The sequence below is a fragment of the Dendropsophus ebraccatus genome, chromosome 15, assembly GCF_027789765.1.
Source record: "Dendropsophus ebraccatus isolate aDenEbr1 chromosome 15, aDenEbr1.pat, whole genome shotgun sequence".
Lineage (NCBI taxonomy): Eukaryota > Metazoa > Chordata > Amphibia > Anura > Hylidae > Dendropsophus > Dendropsophus ebraccatus.
In genome coordinates this window covers 6,447,571-6,467,106 of record NC_091468.1, presented here as the reverse complement: position 1 = coordinate 6,467,106, position 19,536 = coordinate 6,447,571, and the positions used below count along the sequence as shown (strand labels likewise).

At 44.4% G+C, this 19,536-nt stretch overlaps 1 protein-coding gene across 6 annotated transcripts in view; it reads left to right on the top strand.

Annotated features, from left to right (window-relative positions):
* The window catches only part of ASB3 (ankyrin repeat and SOCS box containing 3), an 89,377-nt gene extending 74,924 nt beyond the window's left edge, over positions 1 to 14,453 (top strand). For 5 of the 6 annotated variants that reach the window (XM_069954779.1, XM_069954781.1, XM_069954777.1 and 2 more), the window contains 2 exons: positions 6,615 to 6,748; positions 13,595 to 14,453. In XM_069954779.1, coding sequence (XP_069810880.1) covers positions 6,615 to 6,748; positions 13,595 to 13,812 — 352 coding nt within the window. In that variant the 3' untranslated portion in view covers positions 13,813 to 14,453. The remainder of the gene's footprint in view (positions 1 to 6,614; positions 6,749 to 13,594) is intronic. The other variant, XM_069954782.1, reaches the window with a different exon arrangement.
* The last annotated feature ends 5,083 nt before the right edge of the window (positions 14,454 to 19,536 follow it).

Here is a 19,536-nt window from a genome sequence, read left to right as displayed (position 1 = left end):
CACTGACTTAGGGCCATGATGGTGAACCTATGACATGCGCAGCCATGGTTGCTGAAACACGGCCGCATAAAAGTATGCGGCCACATGCCAGCTCCAGAACAGCCCCGGCGGTGCTGAGATTACAGTAGCCAGGTGCACTCCACCATGTATTCCCCGCCCCACGTACCGCCTAGATGCAGCTACTGTGATGTCACCCGGCACATGTCCATTGGATGCTGGCGCCATGGCTGTCCACAGTGCCGCCATGCTCCAGCCCCACCTTGCTTCTTCTTCATGACCCGCCCTCCAGTGTTGTCTCCCGGCACCACAGCCCGCTCCTTCACCTCCCAAAGGCAGCCTTGACCGTTGCATGAGTATTGTAAGTGTGTGTGTGGAGGCCTGAGGTAAGGAGTAGGGGGATGGGTCAGGTGGGGTAGTGTGTGTGTGGTGATGGGGGTCAGGAGGGGTAGTAGTATGTGGGGATAGGGGTCAGGTGGGGTAGTGTGTGTATGTGGGGATGGGGGGGGTCAGGTGGGGTATTGTGTGTATGTGGGGATGGGGGTCAGGTGGGGTAGTGTGTGTATGTGGGGATGGGGGGTCAGGTGGGGTAGTGTGTGTATGTGGGGATGGGGGGTCAGGTGGGGTAGTGTGTGTATGTGGGGATGGGGGTCAGGTGGGGTACTTTGTGTCGAAGTGGGGGAGTGTGTGTATGTGGGCATGGTGGTCAGGTGGGGGTTGTGTGTGTGTGGGGATGGGGGTCAGGAGGGGTAGTAGTATGTGGGGATGGGGGTCAGGTGGGGTAGTGTGTGTATGTGGGGATGGGGGGGGTCAGGTGGGGTATTGTGTGTATGTGGGGATGGGGGTCAGGTGGGGTAGTGTGTGTATGTGGGGATGGGGGGTCAGGTGGGGTAGTGTGTGTATGTGGGGATGGGGGTCAGGTGGGGTACTTTGTGTCGAAGTGGGGGAGTGTGTGTATGTGGGCATGGTGGTCAGGTGGGGGTTGTGTGTGTGTGGGGATGGGGGGGTCAGGTTGGGGTTGTGTGTGTGTGGGGATGGGGGTCGGTTGTGGTAGAGTGTGTGTGTGTGAATGGGGGTCAGGTGAGGTAGTGTGTGGGGATGGGGGTTAGGTGGGGTGGTGTGTGTGTGGATGGGGGTCAGGTGGGGTAGTGTGTGTGGATGGGGGTCAGGTGGGGTAGTGTGTGTGGATGGGGGTCAGGTGAGGTAGTGTGTGGGGATGTGGGTCAGGTGGGGTAGTGTGTGTGTGGATGGGAGTCAGGTGAGGTAGTGTGTGGGGATGGGGGTTAGGTGGGGTGGTGTGTGTGGGGATGGGGGTCGGTTGTGGTAGAGTGTGTGTGTGTGGATGGGGGTCAGGTGAGGTAGTGTGTGGGGATGGGGGTTAGGTGGGGTGGTGTGTGTGTGGATGGGGGTCAGGTGGGGTAGTGTGTGTGTGGGGATGGTGGTCAGTTGTGGTAATGTGTATGTTTGTGTGGGGATGTGGGTCAGGTGGGGTAGTGTGTGTGAATGGGGGTCAGGTGGGGTAGTGTGTGTGGATGGGGGTCAGGTGAGGTAGTGTGTGGGGATGGGGGTCAGGTGGGGTAGTGTGTGTGGATGGGGGTCAGGTGGGGTAGTGTGTGTGGATGGGGGTCAGGTGAGGTAGTGTGTGGGGATGGGGGTCAGGTGGGGTAGTGTGTGTGGGGATGGGAGTCAGTGGGAGTCACTTTGCTGAGGTTTCTCGTTGTAACATAATTTTATTGAAGCAGTGTGGAAGTCATTAGCTCTTCATGATATAAATCTGCGCATTCTGTGCAACCATACCAGTCAGATAAAGTTCTTTTTAGTGGCGGCATAGATGGTGAGAGACTGGAGCAGCGATATATATAGCTGAGGAAGCTTCAGGAAGCATCAAGAATTAACAGCTCAGGCGTCATGTGGAGCGCGGTCTCCCCAGGGCCCAAGATATCACTATCTGCTTCATAAAAAGGAAGCCGCTCTGGACAACAAACCACCTAGACCCCCTCCTCAGGACTGGTGTATGTCACAGCCCTCTCCACACTGGACTCTCCTGGGGAAAGAAAGATAAATAGCCACTTTTAGTGAATGTGACATTTTATATTGGGATCTTTAAACAGATAAGTGATAATTACTAATAACTTATCACATACACTGATCAGCTGTAACATTAAGGGAGTACTCCAACCAAAATCAACTGGTTTCAGAAAGTTATATAGATTTGTAATTTACTTCTATTTAAAAATCTTCAATCTTCCAGGACTTATCAGCTGCCGTATGTCCTGCAGGAAGTGGTGTATTCTCTTCAGTCTGACACAGTGCTTTCTGCTGCCACCTCTGTCCATGTTAGGAACTGTCCAGAGCAGAAGCAAGTACCCCTTTAAAACCTCTGACAATGGAAGTGAATGAAAGAAGTGCAAGGGAAGGCATGTGATACAGGGAACGATCCGTTCTTGAGGTTGTTGCAAGCAGGAAAAATGGGCAAGTGTAAGAATGTGAAGCACTTTGACCCAATCATCTACCCATCACCACTATTTTGACCTTGTCAGACATCTTTTAGATAGGCCTTACAGACTGTTACCGGTATACCACTATGCGGTGGTTAGTACCTACCAAAATTGGTTCAAGTAGGGACAACCAGTGAAAGACTTTCAGGTGCCCAAAGTCTATTGAGGACCAAGGCAAGCCTGTCTAGTCCGATAGTACAGGAGAGTTACTCTAGCCCAAATATGCAAAAAAGCTTTATTTTGACGTGAAAGATGCGTAGCATCTACTGCGTTCTGGACTGTGTAGCTACAGAGCGTCCATGCTGATCCCTGCCCACCCTTATAGGAGTCATCACAGCAGGACCATGGGGCAAGTATGACAGGGTCCCCTCTCATATTCTGCAGAGTAAATGGCCCAGCACTAAGATGGCGTTTGTTGTGCTTGAAAGACTTTGACATGTGCGGCAGGTTCGGGTGTCTGAAGTCTAAGATGTATGGTCACCTTTAGGCCCCGGAATTCATACTGCATTCCCAAACCTTGTTACAGACCCATTAAAATGATTCATTTGAAATAATTTACCCTCAAAGTAGCTTCGTTTTTACTCGATAGGTAAAGGGATCATTCCCCAGATAATGCTGACATGAGATTACAAGAATGTGAGAGTTAGGGCCCTATTCCACCGGTCGATTATCGTTCAGATTATCGTTAAATCGTTCGAATCTTAACGATAATCGTTCGGTTGAAATGCAGTTAATGATTAACGACCGAACAGGAAATCGTTGATCGCTTTATAAGACCGGGACCTATTTTTATCGTTGCTCGTTCGCAAATCGTTCGCATTGAATAAGACGTCGTTCGGTCGTCCGCAATAGATACGAACGCAATAGCGAAGAAAAAAGGCAAATACGATCATAAGAAATGATTATCGTTCCATGGAAATGATTGAACGTTTTCAGGTCTTTCATAATAGCGGTCGTTTGAGATCGTTAACGATTATGCGAACGATAATCGTCCGGTGGAATAGGGCCCTTAGTGAAGGTGGACATTATGAACAGGAAAGCATTTAGTAGTGCTGAGCAAGTATTTAAGTGCTCGAGTGCTCATTTCTCGAGACGGGTATTTTTCAATACTGGAGTGCTCGATTCGAGTAAGGATTTCAATTGTAATCAATGGGAGACTCGAGCATCTAATCAGGTACCCTCTGCCCGGCAGAGCGGAGGGTGTCTGGTTCACCTATTACATTTTTGCTTTCTAGTTTGTTTATTTTGTCCCTTGAAGATATTTAAATGAAATACACAGAAATGAGAGCAGAAAAAGTGATAGGTTTCTGCAGAACACGTTAGAACTCCGGTGGTGTATTGACAATTGATCACTTGGCTGTCCGTTATTGAGGGCGTACGGCCACTTTCACCCAAGCACCCCGATGTGCTCTGTCCAGCATCGAGCATCCTGTTGCTTCATCGAGCACTATGCTTAACCAAGCAACTCGCTCAACACTAGTATATAGCCATTTTAGTACAAGACATCGCGGAGAGAGTGTGCTGGTGAATGGGCGGAGGTTTGTGGACCCGACATATCTGCTTTAGTAAATACTTACATGTCCCATAAAATAACATTGTGTGTAATAGCTTTGTGTAGCCATTTCAGCTTCTATCAGCAGATCCCGATTCGCTTTTCCCACCGCCGGAAGTTTGGATTCTTTTACTTTCCTATTGACTGTCGTCCTGACACATCCTCGTCCCGGCGCCATTTTGTGGATTCATCATGTAATATATTCATTGCGGTGGGGCAGCCTTTCCTTTTTAACCCGCTCTGTTCAGACCCCTATTGCGCGTCATCACGTACTTCTTGAGTGAGTGGATGAAAGCAAAGGATTAGGAGGAAGGGTGGTGAAATGCACGGGTCGGAGCGGAAGCGTTGCAGCCGAGGTGATGGCGAGGCCGGACGGATGTTTGGGGAGTGCGTGCGGTTCAAGAACCAGGAAACAGATCAGTATTGGTGGTAGAGGGTCTCCCTGGTCCATGAATGCCATGATTTCACAGGGATCAAAGGCTGGAACTTTGTTTTTTTTTAAGTTTTCATAGAATGGATCATAAAACACAAAGTGGACGGCTATTAGACTTTACACATGTAAACAAGCTTGCTGTTATCAGACAAAAATTTAGGATACTCTCTTAGGATGACACCTTCTGAAATTTCGAGGATTTGTAGGCTAGAACTTCAAGTTGCAAAGAGCCAAAGTTTGATAGATGTAACAATTATTGAGCTTTATGGTGGTAAAAGAATAATAGGTGACGCTACCTAAATATCTAAAGCTTTATGGAAAATGTTTCTCTAAGATCTATAATCCCAAGCTCCATCAAACCACAGTATGAGCGACTAAATGAGAAGTGAACGTTCTCCAGAGGTCCAGTCAATATCCTCTATGTAGTTATTGTTGATGGTTACTTGGAAATTGTGGTTCTCAGACAATGTACGCGAGATCTCCGAGGAAAAGGCAATTGCCTCGATGAAAGGACAGATGTCACTTCTAGTTAGTGTTAAAATCTCATAGACATCAGCCCCAAAAGACACGGAAATGTATTGTTGGAAAAGGTCACCATGTATTTATTTATGAAATCTGAACCTGGATGTGTGACTCCGGATTCTTTAACCTCTTCCCGCATCCTGACATGACTACAGCCAAGTTTTGACGGACATTTCTCACCTCCGCATACAGTTACAGCTTCCATAGTTTATACAGCTGACAAGTGATACTGGGTTGGGAAATCAGCTGAGACCCATTGATGAACCAATCACTGTGGTTCCTCAACACTAATCCTTGGGCTAAAAAGTTGGCTTTATCCTTGCAAAGTTAGTGAAAACTCTTTACATACACATAAAGTATGTTCCAGCCAGCTGTGCACATCGGAGGGTCTCTCTGTAGTGTCCTCCAGTCCAGGGACCTACAGAGCCCTTAGACCTCGGGCACTGCTGGTGTCAAGGCTGATTTGTGCAAAGTGTTCTTTGGACCGCTGCAAAATGCTGAACAGTATACAAGTCTACAAATGATACAACATACAGTTGGGCTTGAATTTAAAGGGAATGTGTCGCCTAGATTTTCTTTTACTGACTAGAATTCTAGAATATTTTATTCTATTCTGTTTCAATTTTCTGATTTTACTTGTTTCACTTTTTGTCCATTGTTATGGGCATGCCCATCTTGCCTGGGCTGTTTTAACATCATTTAGTGACATGCTTTACTGCAAGATCTGAAGATTATTTTATAATATAGATAGAAAAATTTAAAATTAGAAAAAAATCACCAAAAGTTCTTAAAAAATCAGTTTAACATAAAAACATTTTTAATACATTAAGTCATTTTCTGGTGAAACTTTCCCTTTAAACTAAGACTACATCAGGTTTTGAGTCCTAAACGATAAATCCCCCAAATACAATGATTAGACTTGGTAATTTATTTATTGGAGAAAGTGATTTTGTATGACCTGTCTGTAGTGTGTAGAAGTATCTAAAATTATTCCCTTGTGGAGCAATAACTGCATCTAAAAACTTCCAATAATTGTTGATTATTTCTGCTCATCTGCTTTGTACAAAACAGTTAGCCTTGTGCTCTACAGTCCAGTGAGACCGTTAGAAGCACTGGCCTCCCCCATAGCACCGATCCGCCCCCGGCCGGCCCCCTTCATTCATTATCAACAGGAAGGGGCGGGCCAACCAGGGGCGGATTGCCACTATGGGGCGGGCAGTGCTCCTAATGGTTTCACTGGACCGGGGAGCACACAACTAAGTGCACAGGAACGGTGCCGAGGAGAAAAGGATACGGGAGAGGTGGAAGAATTTTTCAGAATCGAATATGCAAAACCATTTCTCCGATAACTCAAATACTGAATTTCTAAATTCTAGTTTAATCCTGAAGCTTCAAGTGTTTTGATTTTATAACCTGCCGATACTTAATGGAGCACAGATACTCCAGGGACAATGCTGACGAAAAGTTTAGTATTAATGATGACTTCTTTCCATTACATTCTCTCTAGTGCTTTTGTTCATATGTTTATTTGTCCGTTCAGTTTCGGATAGAGATGGGATATGAAGTGCGTTCAGGACTCCGTGTTACATCTTATCGTATTTTCCTTGTGCAGGATCGCTTCTGTAAATAACGACGTTGTTAATTTTGCTCTGGAGTTCACTAATTGGAAGAGGCTTCGTGCAGACGTGGAGCGGCTCTTGTCCACCCACACAGAACACTTCACCTGGATTCCACACAAGCATTTCGGTAGGCAAACAACTGTCAGATGGATTCTTTGTGCCTCGGATTAGAGGGGGGAAAAGCTCTTCAGGGCATTTACTGAAATCTACAACAGTACAGGATGGAATACCACGTGTGAACTCTGACGGCTCAAGTTTGTTTTCAGCTAAAATAATAGTTCTCTATTTTTCCAGGCAAATTTAAACACGATTTGGCTGCAGAGATAACAGTGGCTGAAATGGTAGTTTTGTATATGAAGACGTACACCGATCAGCCGTAGCCTTAAAGGGGTATTCCCACCTGAAGAGGTTATCCTGAAAACAGCCCTAATAAGTAGGCAGTGTTTTGTGGCCCCGTAGGGCTAAACAGAGAGCTGGCCATTACTGTTGAGTGAGTCTGCATTTCATTCCCGGTGGCTGCAGAAGTTGCATGGCACCCTGGGGTTACCAGGAAACCCTTGATACAGCCATGGGTTATAGGGCAGCATCCAACTCCTGCAACTGCAGGGAATCCATGGAGATTCGAAGAACGTTGCCAAATCCAAACAGTTAAATAGGTCCGCTAAGCGCTAGTGGGCAGCATGGTGGCTCAGTGGTTAGCACTGTAGCCTTGCATGTTTGTATGTTCTCTCTGTGTTAGCATGGGTTTCCTCCAGGTACTCGAGTTTCCTCCCAAACCCAAAACATACAGATAGGTGAATTTATATTGTTAGCCCTAATGGGGACAGGGACCAAAATTGACAACGCTTCACACTTAAACATCTTTAAACTTGTTCTTAAAAGGACAACGCCTACGGGACCTGCAAAAAAACCCCCAAAAAACACAGACACACACCATACTCACCATCCCTCTGGTGACGATTGCCACTTAAATTGCCCGCTGTCCGCGTCTCCGTCACCTCCGGCCGCCATCCTGCGATCTCCCTCACTTCTGGGTCCATGGGAGAGAAAAGGCTGCCAGTGCGCTTGCGCACCGGCCGCCTCTTTATTGGCTGGAGCTCATCACATGGCTTCCAGCAAGCTCAGCCAATCAGGGCTGAGCAAGCTGGAAGCCATGTGATGTGCTCCAGCCAATGAATAGGCTGCTGGTGCGCAAGTGCACCAGCAGCCTTTTCCTCTCCTTTTCACTTCAGGAGAAGACTCCGAGGAGGAAGAAGAACAGGACCGCCCCCCGGGTCGGAAAGTGGGGGAAGGGGGCCAGACCTTTGTAATGTGTGTTAAATAAGCTAAAAAAAATGTTTCGTGGGAGTTGTCCTTTTAAGGAGAAAAACAAAAACAAAAAAATGAAAAGTGCAATGTATCGCTCATAGAGGATTAGCATGCAAGGATCAATAGGGGCCAGAGATGTCATGTGTCTTAAAGGGGTATTCCAGGAAGAATCAAATAGGAGATTGCGGAGGTCCATCCTCCATACCCCTCGCCGATCTCCATATTGGGCCCCAGATTTTGTGTGATGAATAGAGCTGCAGGTACTGCATGTGACCCACTTTCCTTCGCTCCATAGAAATTAATAGAGCTGCAGATCACGTGCCGTACTATTCATAATCCAGATACTGGGGTCTGATATGAAGATCAGCAGGGAGTACAGAGGTTGGGCTCCCGCAATCCACTACTTTTCGAAAACTTGATTTTTCCTGGAATACCTCTTTAAGTGTTGATGTCTGTCAGACAGATTAAGCAAATCTCAGAAAGTGTGAACAGTCACTTATTGAAGTAGATGTGGTGAGAGCAGGAAAAACGGATCTGCTTAGTAGGGATCAACATGGCACCACAAACTGTGCCGTTTCCTTAACTCCTTACTGGCAGAGAATGTATAGCGGGCGGTGCTACACTGTACAACTCCCATTCCCCTTCAGGGAATAGGTGCAGGTCCCGGAGGATGGGAGTCACATAGGTAGATGGGTATCTGGGTATAGCTGGATGCAGCTGAGGGTTTCTATTACACAGATATCTCAGCAGACTTGGTGTTCAAAAAGCAATAAGTCAGTTTTCAGCGGTCTCCAGCCCACCACGTTGTACCTGCCTCCTCAGCTGTTAGCGAGATTCGAATCCCCCCTACTCCTATAAATTACATGAAAGTATCTCGGATGCTGTGATTATAAACTGTGCCGCTCATTAAAGTAACAGCGTGAAATGGCTTTTCCTGGGGAGACACAATGCAACTTGTCAATCTATTCCCAGGACTCCATGGAGTGGCAGGGAACGGCTTTGCCTCCTAACAATTGATATGTGTGCTCCGGGAAGTCCTGCAGACATTTATGAGCTCAGTAACATTATAGATTGTCATTGTGAAAGTTACCTAAATCAAGGTCTGATAATCCAACTCTAAGCCGCCATATATTGTCAAGAGGGCAAAGGAAAGGGAGGTTCAGGCCAAAATAAGCTTAAAGAGGCTTTCCTGTGGTCATACCTGAGAGAAGATCCCGGATAACGTGTACCTGTCTTATCGCATGCTGACCCGATCAGCGTGAAATCCATTCTACAGCTGGAACTGTCCATTGATATGACCACGCTGGGTGAGTACTGTACACAAGCCCAATAACATCAGAATGGGGGCTGCACATGGTGTCTATGGATACCCAAACTTCTGGCCACGGAATGAATTTTGTGCTGGTGGGGTCAGCGCCTCTGGACATGTACGCCTGAGCAGGATGGCACCATGCTGGGGAGGATGTAGAGCACAGTGCCGTGGACGGCATTTTAAGGGTTATTGACAGGGTTGGACTGGGCTACCTTGAGCCAACCAGGGAAACTAATTCTAAGAGCCCACCCTACATACAAAGACATAACCAGCGCCAAACCTTTCATGTTAGTACAGGGACTTTGCATAAAGCTGTGTATGTTGAAAGACAAACGACTTATATAGCAGCGATCTGCTGCCGCCGCTCCGTGGAAACCGCCGCCATAGTCTATGGGCTGCCCAGACGATCAGCGATCACCTGGGCAGCTCCTCTCGGCTAGTCGTGTCTTTAGCTCCTGATCTTAAATCATCGGACGCCGGGTGTGCATCGCTGTTTGTAATAGCTACGTGTAATAGCAATGTGCGACCGATGGCTGATGAATCTGTAAAAAAAATAAAGTTCATAAATTAACTCCCCACGCATCCCAGTGTTCTCTTTACTTCTTCTCGCTCCTCACAGCTGCTGAAATGACAGGCTGCTCAGCCAATCAATGACCAGGATGGGACTGCCGCGACCGGGGATTGGCTGAGCAGTCTGTCACTTCAGCAGCTGCGGGGAGCTAGGAGGGTCCTTGTTATTGTAGCTACACCACTGACAGTAAGCCCACTGTTCAGAGCCCACCAATGAGGAGGGGTCCCCTGGGGGTTTTCCCGTCTCCCTGGTGGCCCAGTCCGAATCTGGTTATTGATGTTCTGGGTGCATTGTGAGCTAAGAGGATCACAGCAAGGAAAAGATTACATCAAAGCGTCACTATCAGCATGTTTGGGCCAATGAACCTGTTGATATCACCCAGCCCCTTTTTAACTTAGGACTCCAGTGGCACTGTTTTGTTTTTTTTTGTCATAATTTTGGATATGCTAATCAACAGGTTAGGAGCATTGTGGGCATTGCCGCCTAGTCCATCCCTCTTGGCCTGCCCACTATTCATATATGCATAGTTAGGCTGCTTGTTACCGCACATGTGCAAGAAGCAGCCCGTAAGTGGCCTAATTATACATATCTGACTGCATAGTGGGCGGGCTGAGCGGGTGCTCCAGGCGGATGGGCAACGTCCAGAAAGCTCCGAACCTGTGGATTAGCATACCCTCTCCCACCATAGGATTAGCTAAGCCCCCACCCCCTTTCTTGTGTAGGTAGAGAGAATTCTAACAGCTGGCATTGACCAGCAGATTGCAGGGAAGTGAGACATCTAGTGGCCAAGACATTAGAGCCTTTTATATAGGGTAAGATGTAATGTTTGGTAAATGAAGTGTTTTACAAATATGGTGGGAATCACATTGGTAATCTTATTCAGATCTACCAGAATCCGTAGACGGCATGTACCTGTATCTTACCACTAACCTGGTAAACTTCCCACGGCCTTTGCATAATCAATGATAAGCTTGAGAGACCTGGTCCTGCAATGTCTCAGCCACTATAGTGGGCACCCTGCAGCTACGGAATCCCAACACATCCTTATGAACCGTCTACAAGATCTACAGGAGACTTGCCGCTGCTCTGCAGTCATGTTCCGGCTCTGGAGGTGACCGGTGCTCTTTAAATTTTAAACTTCCAACAAGAATCTTATAAGTTTTAGAACTGCTGAAGTTAAAAATAGCATGCATAGAAATATTTTATTTATTTTATATATATATTTTTTATTTTTTTACAGTCCAGCACTGACAGACTTTATAAATGATGATTTCCAATGTTTCCTGTCAGCACATAAAGTTAGCGAGGAGCTGGAGCTTGTATAACAAGCCTGACAATCATAAACCTCCTGGCTCCTATCAGAACACACTGTAACTGCTCAGTTTAAGACTGTCTAATACTTGCAAACATCCAGCCCAAACTTTATAAATGTGCTCACACTGTAATCCGATGGAGGGGGGGGGGAGAAATATAATCCTTATGTAAAATATCCATTGAACAGGTGATGGATGAAGCAAAAGGCTTTGGATTTCTTGATGTGTACTCTGAGGTGTCATGCAAGGATAGAGGTGAATGAGGAGAATGGCATCGGTGCTTTCTCAACCACAAACGTTGGAGATAATTGAAAGTAGCAGGGTACAGGACTTGGCATCCATGGTTTTTACAATAAAAATGTTAATAGATTTAGTTAAATCCCAAATTATCAATTGGACAAAGCAGAGAGCGCATAAAGCCAGAGCCGGGATGTAATGGTTTCTCTGCCTAAAAGGTAAACTATTAATATGACCTCAAGGTTTTATTCATAAGGAATATAACAATAGCATCCAAAAAAGCTCCAGAAATCACATACTGTAAAAACAAAACAAAACACAAAGAGTCAAAAAGAACAGAAGGAATATAATAATAGGGTAAAAAAGCTCCAGAAATCACATACTATAAAAAAACAAACAAACAAACAAACAAAGAGTCAAAAAGAACAGAAGGAATATAATAGGGTCAAAAAAAGCTCCAGAAATCACATACTGTAAGAAAAAAAAAAAAATTGTCAAAAAGAACAGAAGGAATATAATAGGGTAAAAAAAAGCTCCAGAAATCACATACTGTAAAAAAAAAAAAAAAAGTGGCAAAAAGAACAAAAGGAATATAATAATAGGGTCCAAGAAAAGCTCCAGAAATCACATACTGTAAAAACAAAACAAAACCCAAAGAGTCAAAAAGAACAGAAGGAATATAATAATAGGGTAAAAAAGCTCCAGAAATCACATACTATAAAAAATCAAACAAACAAACAAACAAAGAGTCAAAAAGAACAGAAGGAATATAATAGGGTCAAAAAAAGCTCCAGAAATCACATACTGTAAAAAAAAAAAAAAAAATTGTCAAAAAGAACAGAAGGAATATAATAGGGTAAAAAAAAGCTCCAGAAATCACATACTGTAAAAAAAAAAAAAAAAAAAAAAAATGGCAAAAAGAACAAAAGGAATATAATAATAGGGTCCAAGAAAAGCTCCAGAAATCACATACTGGAATGAAACAAAGTGGAAAAAAGAAAAGAACAAACATACTATAACAATAGTGTCCAAAAGCTCCAGAAATCACATACTGGAATGAAACAAAGTGGAAAAAAGAAAAGAACAAACATACTATAACAATAGTGTCCAAAAGCTCCAGAAATCACATAGTGGGGAAAAAAGAAGAGAAGGAATAAACAAAGGCAAAAAGAAAAGAAGAAATCTAGATATCCTGTGTAACGTGGACAATGAAACATTATACATTACTGGATAATCCCGCCCATGATCTGATATTCGCTCCCATTTTTAAAATTAAGCTCCACCCATCTGGCTATTAACTTTTGTCAGACAAAGTATAAACCCACGTATCTCAGTAACAGAAGGGAATATCAAGGAGCTGTAAAAAGTTGTGTGATCCGAGCACCCTCAGGTATTCAATGATCATAGCATCTCACTTTTTGGTAGTTGGCTACATGTACTGTTTGTTATTGGAATTAGTCTTTAGGGGTGTATGACCTACATGATTCTAGTGCCCAGATAAGTTACCAGCACAATTCTGGAATGTTCTCATGTGGTGTTGGATAGTTTCATAGCAGTACAGAAAAAAACAAAACCGTCCATCACTTCCCCTCTTTGACATACTCTTATTTAAAGATGGCTGAAAGGTTTGTGGAGTAGCCAAGCAGTAAACGTCCAAACCATACAAAAAGGAGTGAAGCACATGGTGCTCTGTGTTCATCCCAGACGTATAAATAAATTAGTAGGCTAAAAAAACAAAAAAAAAACACATCTACCACGCATTTCAAGCACCCTGTCATTGAAACGCGTTGCAGTTGGTGCTTTTGGAACCTGCAAATGTGTTTTGCCTTGTCGGTGGACCGGTGCGCGATTCCTTGCTGTGGTTTGGAGTTCTGCCTGTTCGGCTAGAGCGAACTTACATTACAAATGTAGCTAATCGCTTTGTTTGCTTGGCACTCGGCTTATACGCCGGCTGCCTTTGATCTCCGTGCTGCTCCCTGCCCAGGTGCCTGGAAAAGCTGGATCCCATCCTGCAAAAATGTCACCAGCTTTTCCAGGCACCCGGAGTAGCCTGGGGCGGTACAGAGATCAAAGGCAGCTGGGGTATAAGCTGAGGGCCGAGCAAACTAATCGATTAGCTTCCTTTGTAATGTGACTTCGCTCTTCTCTAGTCGTACCCTGTAACCTACAGAAATACTCAAAGTTTTGTTTGCCTCTCTGAATCCCTTTCTCTTCTTTGTTCCCCTTGCACAGCTTCCCTCCCATCACTGATGCATCTTTGCCGGCTTCAGATCCGCTCCCTCTTGAAAAGTGAACATTTACGGTCTAATAACTACGTATCTCGCCTGCCCCTTCCTGTCTGCCTCCAGGATTATTTGCAGTATTCCGATGTGCTCCATCTCTATGGTATTACCAGAAAAGACGATTCTCTCGAGGATAACCTAGAAAATATCTCTCGAGCAAGTGATTGATGGAGATCCGTATGTCACCTCGACAGGATATTGAGCCGCTGCTCCAGGCCGAACTTTACTACTAAATACAGTGTGTGGTTCTATGCGTTATATGCAAATGTCCCGACCATCCTGGACCGGAACCACCTGCTGTGTAAGGCTATGTTCACACAACGTATGGACCCTATTTGCAATTAAAACAACAGCTGTTCTCGTCATAGAAAAATGTTTTCATTGTAGTCAATGCAAAAAGCGGCCATTGTTCACACAATGTCTTGAACAACGGCCATTGTTTGGTACGATGTGGAAATAATCAACGTGTCAATTTATTTCCGGTCGTTGTGCATTGAAATCAATGCAGTTTTAAGTGCAACAACGGCCATTGTTTGTACGTTGCGTGAACGTTGCGTGAACATAGCCTAAATCTGCGATGTACAGGACATAGGTGTAAATATCTTGTAAATACATTGTCATACACATTGTTCTTGTGTCACCTTCTTGTATCTTTATGGACGTTAAGGTTTTCACATATTGCAGAAGCACGAGACGTTCTTGTAGTTGTGGATTCCCGACGCCTCCTTAGTTCAGTTTTCTTCTAATGTGAAGGACGTTGCGGGCCCCATAGTCTGATTTATTTATGTTTTAATATACCTGTCATTCTAGATGGACCATAATGCTTCCTCCTCTCCTGTAGATGGAAACAAATATCTGAGAGCTGACATACAGAATTACTGTGAGAGTAGATCAGATCTAATAATGGATCTTATATTACCTTTTATATTCTAGATTCTCTCTACCTGTCCTTTCAGAAGATCTTTAAAACTTGCATGGTTTTGGTAGTTTAACCCTTCAGTGCTGATACTGTGTTTTTTTTAGGTGTATTCCCTGTATAGCCGCAGAGCACCCCCCAATGGTGCACAGTTATATCAAGCAGAGCCCAGACTCTTTCCGGTTCTCTCCTCTGCACATAGCACCGACAACAGGCAGTGAGAGAGTAGTGGCCTAGACTTTTGGGCTATGTTCACACTGTGGTGACCCACGGGAGCCTGGTAGACTTAGCTAGGGGAAGATGTTATGTACCAATGAGGCGCCTGTCACGGTGGCCAGGAGTGGTATGGTCCCTGGGTATACCAACACACTATTTTTAAATAGGACGGTTCTGTAGTGCAGGTGTAGGTGTAAGAAACCACAGAGTCTCTGTTTAACTTAATCAGGAAGAGCAGTTTACTATAGGAATCCTTTTTTGTAGTGCAAAATACAATAGAATCTTTTCTCAAATGCCATGCAATATACGGGATAGTCTACTTCAGTTTTCTCTGTAATAGTCGTAGACAAATACTTGCAGCTTCTCGCTGGTTGAATTAGAAATAAGACTCGGCTTCTCGCTGAAGGAATAGTAGCTTTATTATACTTGGCATAGTCTCTGGGTTACTTCAGCATGACTTAGTTAGAGTAGCGAACCCTACCTAAACCCTAAGGTACTCGGTTGTGGGGGCTTAAGAGTGAGTATCTATGCCCACAGGTATAAACTTCTTCCTATTGCTATCTATAGGCATGGAGTAACACAGGTTCAGTGATGTAGGCTTCACCTTGTCAGTAGAGCTAGCCGTCAGAGGGACCCCTAAGGGAACCTTTCAAGAGCAGTGGAGTTTTCGGCTATTTGCACTTTCCTAGCCACTGACTGAAGATCCTGTCTTGGTTACAATTAGACAGTTAACCCGTCAAGTACCTCTCCACAGCTGTGCTAAACAGTACATAAGACACAGTGACACACTCCAAACAGCAGTGGAACTTCCGCTCTGGGACGTATTTGGCTGTTACTTTACTGTGTGTTGCAGTGTCCCAGAGTGGATGTTCCACTGCAACACACAGTAAAGTAACAGCCAAATACGGTTGCAATGTTGACTAAAAATAAAACAATGTGTGAACAGAATGTAAGCAGTATTTTTCAAAAACAGGTGGTAGTTAATGGGCGGGTTTATTCTTTGGATGGTCGTAATCAATTACAGCTGTTATATGTGGTGTGTGCACTGCCAGACAGTCTCCCATTGATCCCAATGGGCAGTATTTTTGCCTCAAAGTTACATCCATATTTTGGTATTATTTTACTGTGTTTGAACATCGTGTTTGGGGTTGTGTCTGGTAAAGTGATTTAACAAATGTGTTAGGAGTTTGCATCAGCCCCCCCCCCCCATAAAACATATGCGTTAATTGGACTGCAAAAACGCAGTGCAAACCTAGCCTAAGTGTTTGTGTCCTATTATGATGAAAGGCCCTTTAAAAAAAGCAAGTATATCTGACATAGAAGCAATAGAAATGTTGATATCCCTTCCAGTTAACTTTACACACACACACACAAAGAGGCCCTATACATAGTCAGGTCACATTATTATGGCCACCAGCTTCTATGCAGACTAACTGCCGTGTGCAGCCCGGACAGCAGCAAGACAGGCAGGGAGGGAGGCAATACCGTCCCGGTAGGTGTCACAGTGACTGCAAAGCCTTTCATGTGGGAAAGGAATCCATAGAGCAAACACAACAATCAAGGTGGTCCCACAGATGCTCAGTATGGTTTACGCATGTGGATGCCTTGGGGATGCGTTTCAAGCCAATGTTGGACATTTCTAGCTGTGTGACACTTTGCATTGCTAGAAGGTTCCATCTGCTCCGGGAAGACAATCAGCATGTATGGTGATGAAGGGGCCCCAGGAATGCTACCAAAGCCAGACCATAACGCTGCCACCACCAGAGCTTGTGTTCTTCCTAAAATGGGTTCACTGAGCTCTTAGGGTATGTTCACATTGAGGAATAGGCGAAGAATTTCAAGCTCAATCTGTGTGCGTATTCTACCTGTAAAATATGTACAGAGCAATGTACCATTGTGTTCAATGGAACTTCCATTCTGTTGTTTACACGCGGAATGTTCTGCCGCAAATCTGCTTTCCACCCAAATAATTGACTAATCCCTGCTTTCCGCTTGAATTCCGCATCTATTCCGCCACAGCTGAAGGAGAGGAAATTTCAAGCAATCCCACGCCTATTCCTTAGTGTGAACATACCCCAAGTTTAGGCTCGTCTTGTAGCCCCTGGTTCATGCTGTACTATGGTGGTCCGCCATTCTCCAACCAGTTTTTTCCACAATGGTGCCACAATTGTCCGCTCATAATACACTTTAACCGTCGCAGCACTGGTCAGTTTCAGAAATACCGCCACCCTTGAAAGCCAATAATCTTTTCACAATTCTGATAAATGGCCCCTTTTAAACAAAGATGGCGGCATGAGCTATGTGTGCAGACGACCTTATATACCCACCAAGCCAGTTCACCACACCTCAGCATCATTTTCTGGGCCTGCATGTACCCAGCTCTTCTCAGTGCCCTGGTATCTCTAATTTAACAGCTGTTAGAACGGCAGATGTTCTCCCTTGTGTGCAGTAATGGATGAGTTTACATTGACGACAATTAAAGAGGAACTATCAGGAGGTGAGATGAATCTAACCTGCAGATGTGTCCCTAATGAACGGGAAAAGCCGAGGAGAAAGGTAAGGTACGTGTGCTCCATGGTCCAGTGAGACTGAGTAGAGGGGGGGGGGGGCGTTAGGAGGACTGCCCGCCCACATAGCGCCAATCCAGCCTGCTCCATACCATATCATTAGAAACGGGCAAGCTGGCCGGGGAAGGATTGGCGCTATGGGGGCGGGCAGTGCTCTGGACCGTGGAACACACGACTAACTGCACCATGATGGCACCAAGGAGAAAGGTAAGAGACATCCCATCCTCCTCGGTGTCTACTGTGCAATAGTTTTGTTTAACCTGCTGATCTGCTCATGAATTTGAAATTTTATGGGCATTTTACTGTGTTGGAACACAATCTAAGCCTGTAAAATTAAAAAAAAAGAAATGATATATTACAGGCAGTGATGTTAGAGCCAGGAAGGTGAGTGCATGTCTTTTTTTACATATATAAATATACCCCCCCCCCCCTTGGGCACATACCTGGAAACTGTCTTGTCCTGACAACAACATTAAGTTAAATGTCTTATAATTCTGTGTTTAGGAGTCCAGTAGGCGGTCCTATCCTGTCATTAGTCGCCTTTTCTGTATGTGTATGCATAGGCTAGACCATGGGTGGTCTTCTCCAACAGATCTGATCTTTTTAGTGTTCACTGCACTCTATACAGTCTGTAATATTTGTGATAGAGTTGCTAAAAGCAAGAACTTATAACATTGCAACTTTTTAACGTGTTACCTCGAAAGAAAGATGAAAAAAATCCTACTTTTATGTTTTTGTTTCTTTTTTTGTCCTGCTTCTTTTTGTTTTTAGCTACCATACAGTTCAGTAGCTCATAAGAGGCAGCGGTAACAGGTGTTAATTGCAGTCGGGAATATGAGACACATGAATAGCATCTGTTTATGCCCCTCTGACTGGTTAATAATTATCATAACATTTAATTCACCGATTTTGCGTGTGGATGACAAAGTCTATTATCAGTCATTACGAGGTGTTTAAAACCACCTTACTCGCAGCAGAATGGTTTTGGTAGAAAGACGGTCCATCTGGTAACCAGAGATAACACAAGGTAGTAAAATATAATTGCCAAGGTTAATATGCGCCAGTTTGAAATAACGTTAACGGCAAGATCTTTAGAGCCACAAGACCGTCTGCTTCTCCGAAATCATCACCGGTGAAGATGGCGATAGTTTTCTATACTTCGGAAGCCTTTACTTTTTAACGACTATCTCTAAGACGTCGACGTATCAGAATTTCACTTCGTCTCCAAATAAGAGAGAATAAATGTGGCAGGTTTTCAGCACCGCTGTGGAGGAAAGCAGCCAAATCATTACAGCCGCGCAACAATCCGCATATAAAACCACACAAAAGGCGCGGAGGTGTTATAAATACCATAACAATAGAAAACCACTCTACAGAATTCTACAATTCTCATCCATGAAGTCAATATATCCCAAAAAAAGAGAGAAGTGGTAAACAGAAGGTTCCGACTGATTTCCCATAGAGCAACCACGCTGGGGACGGGTATTGATCCTGGTAAGTATCCAGCGCTGTTTTGTTTGCGCAGTCCTCATTTCCTAATCTGCAGAAGCCCCGGCCATCATTTGCATCTCAAACCCAAGTTTACAATTACACAGGAGCAGTTTTACAATACGCTTTGTCTCTCAGGAAATGCGAGATCAGAAGAGGGTTTTACTAAACAAGACAAGCCGTCCATATTTTATTTTTCAAAAAAACTAAAAAAAATAATGGAAAAAAAAAATAATCACAATCTAAAAAAGTCAGAGAGAGAGAGGGAGTCTTTTATGTGTTTCATCTGCATGTGATTTAATAGTATTAATATTCAGTAAATGATGTTTACCGGTGTTCTGCGACTACCAGGTACAAGCTAATGACATTTTTTGGTTTGTCCAATTGATGTTCAAAGGATTATTTCTGCTTCTCGGCAGGCAGCGGCCCGTGTGTTGTGCCGCAATGTAGTCACAGCTGTGTCCTTAGTAATAGGAATCTTGTGAGATGTTCTGTACAAGCAAATTCTCTTTTGTTGTCATATCTTTTATCGCTTATCTTTGGGGTCTCTAATCCTTTGCTTTATATTATAGGATACAGCTGGTACCTGTGGTGCTTGGGATTTCGCATAGATTAGGGCAGGCCACAGTTCACATCAATTATTTCTGGTTGTATTTAAATAGAATTTTCACACAAAAGCGCTAAATAGTGAATATCGTGATCTGA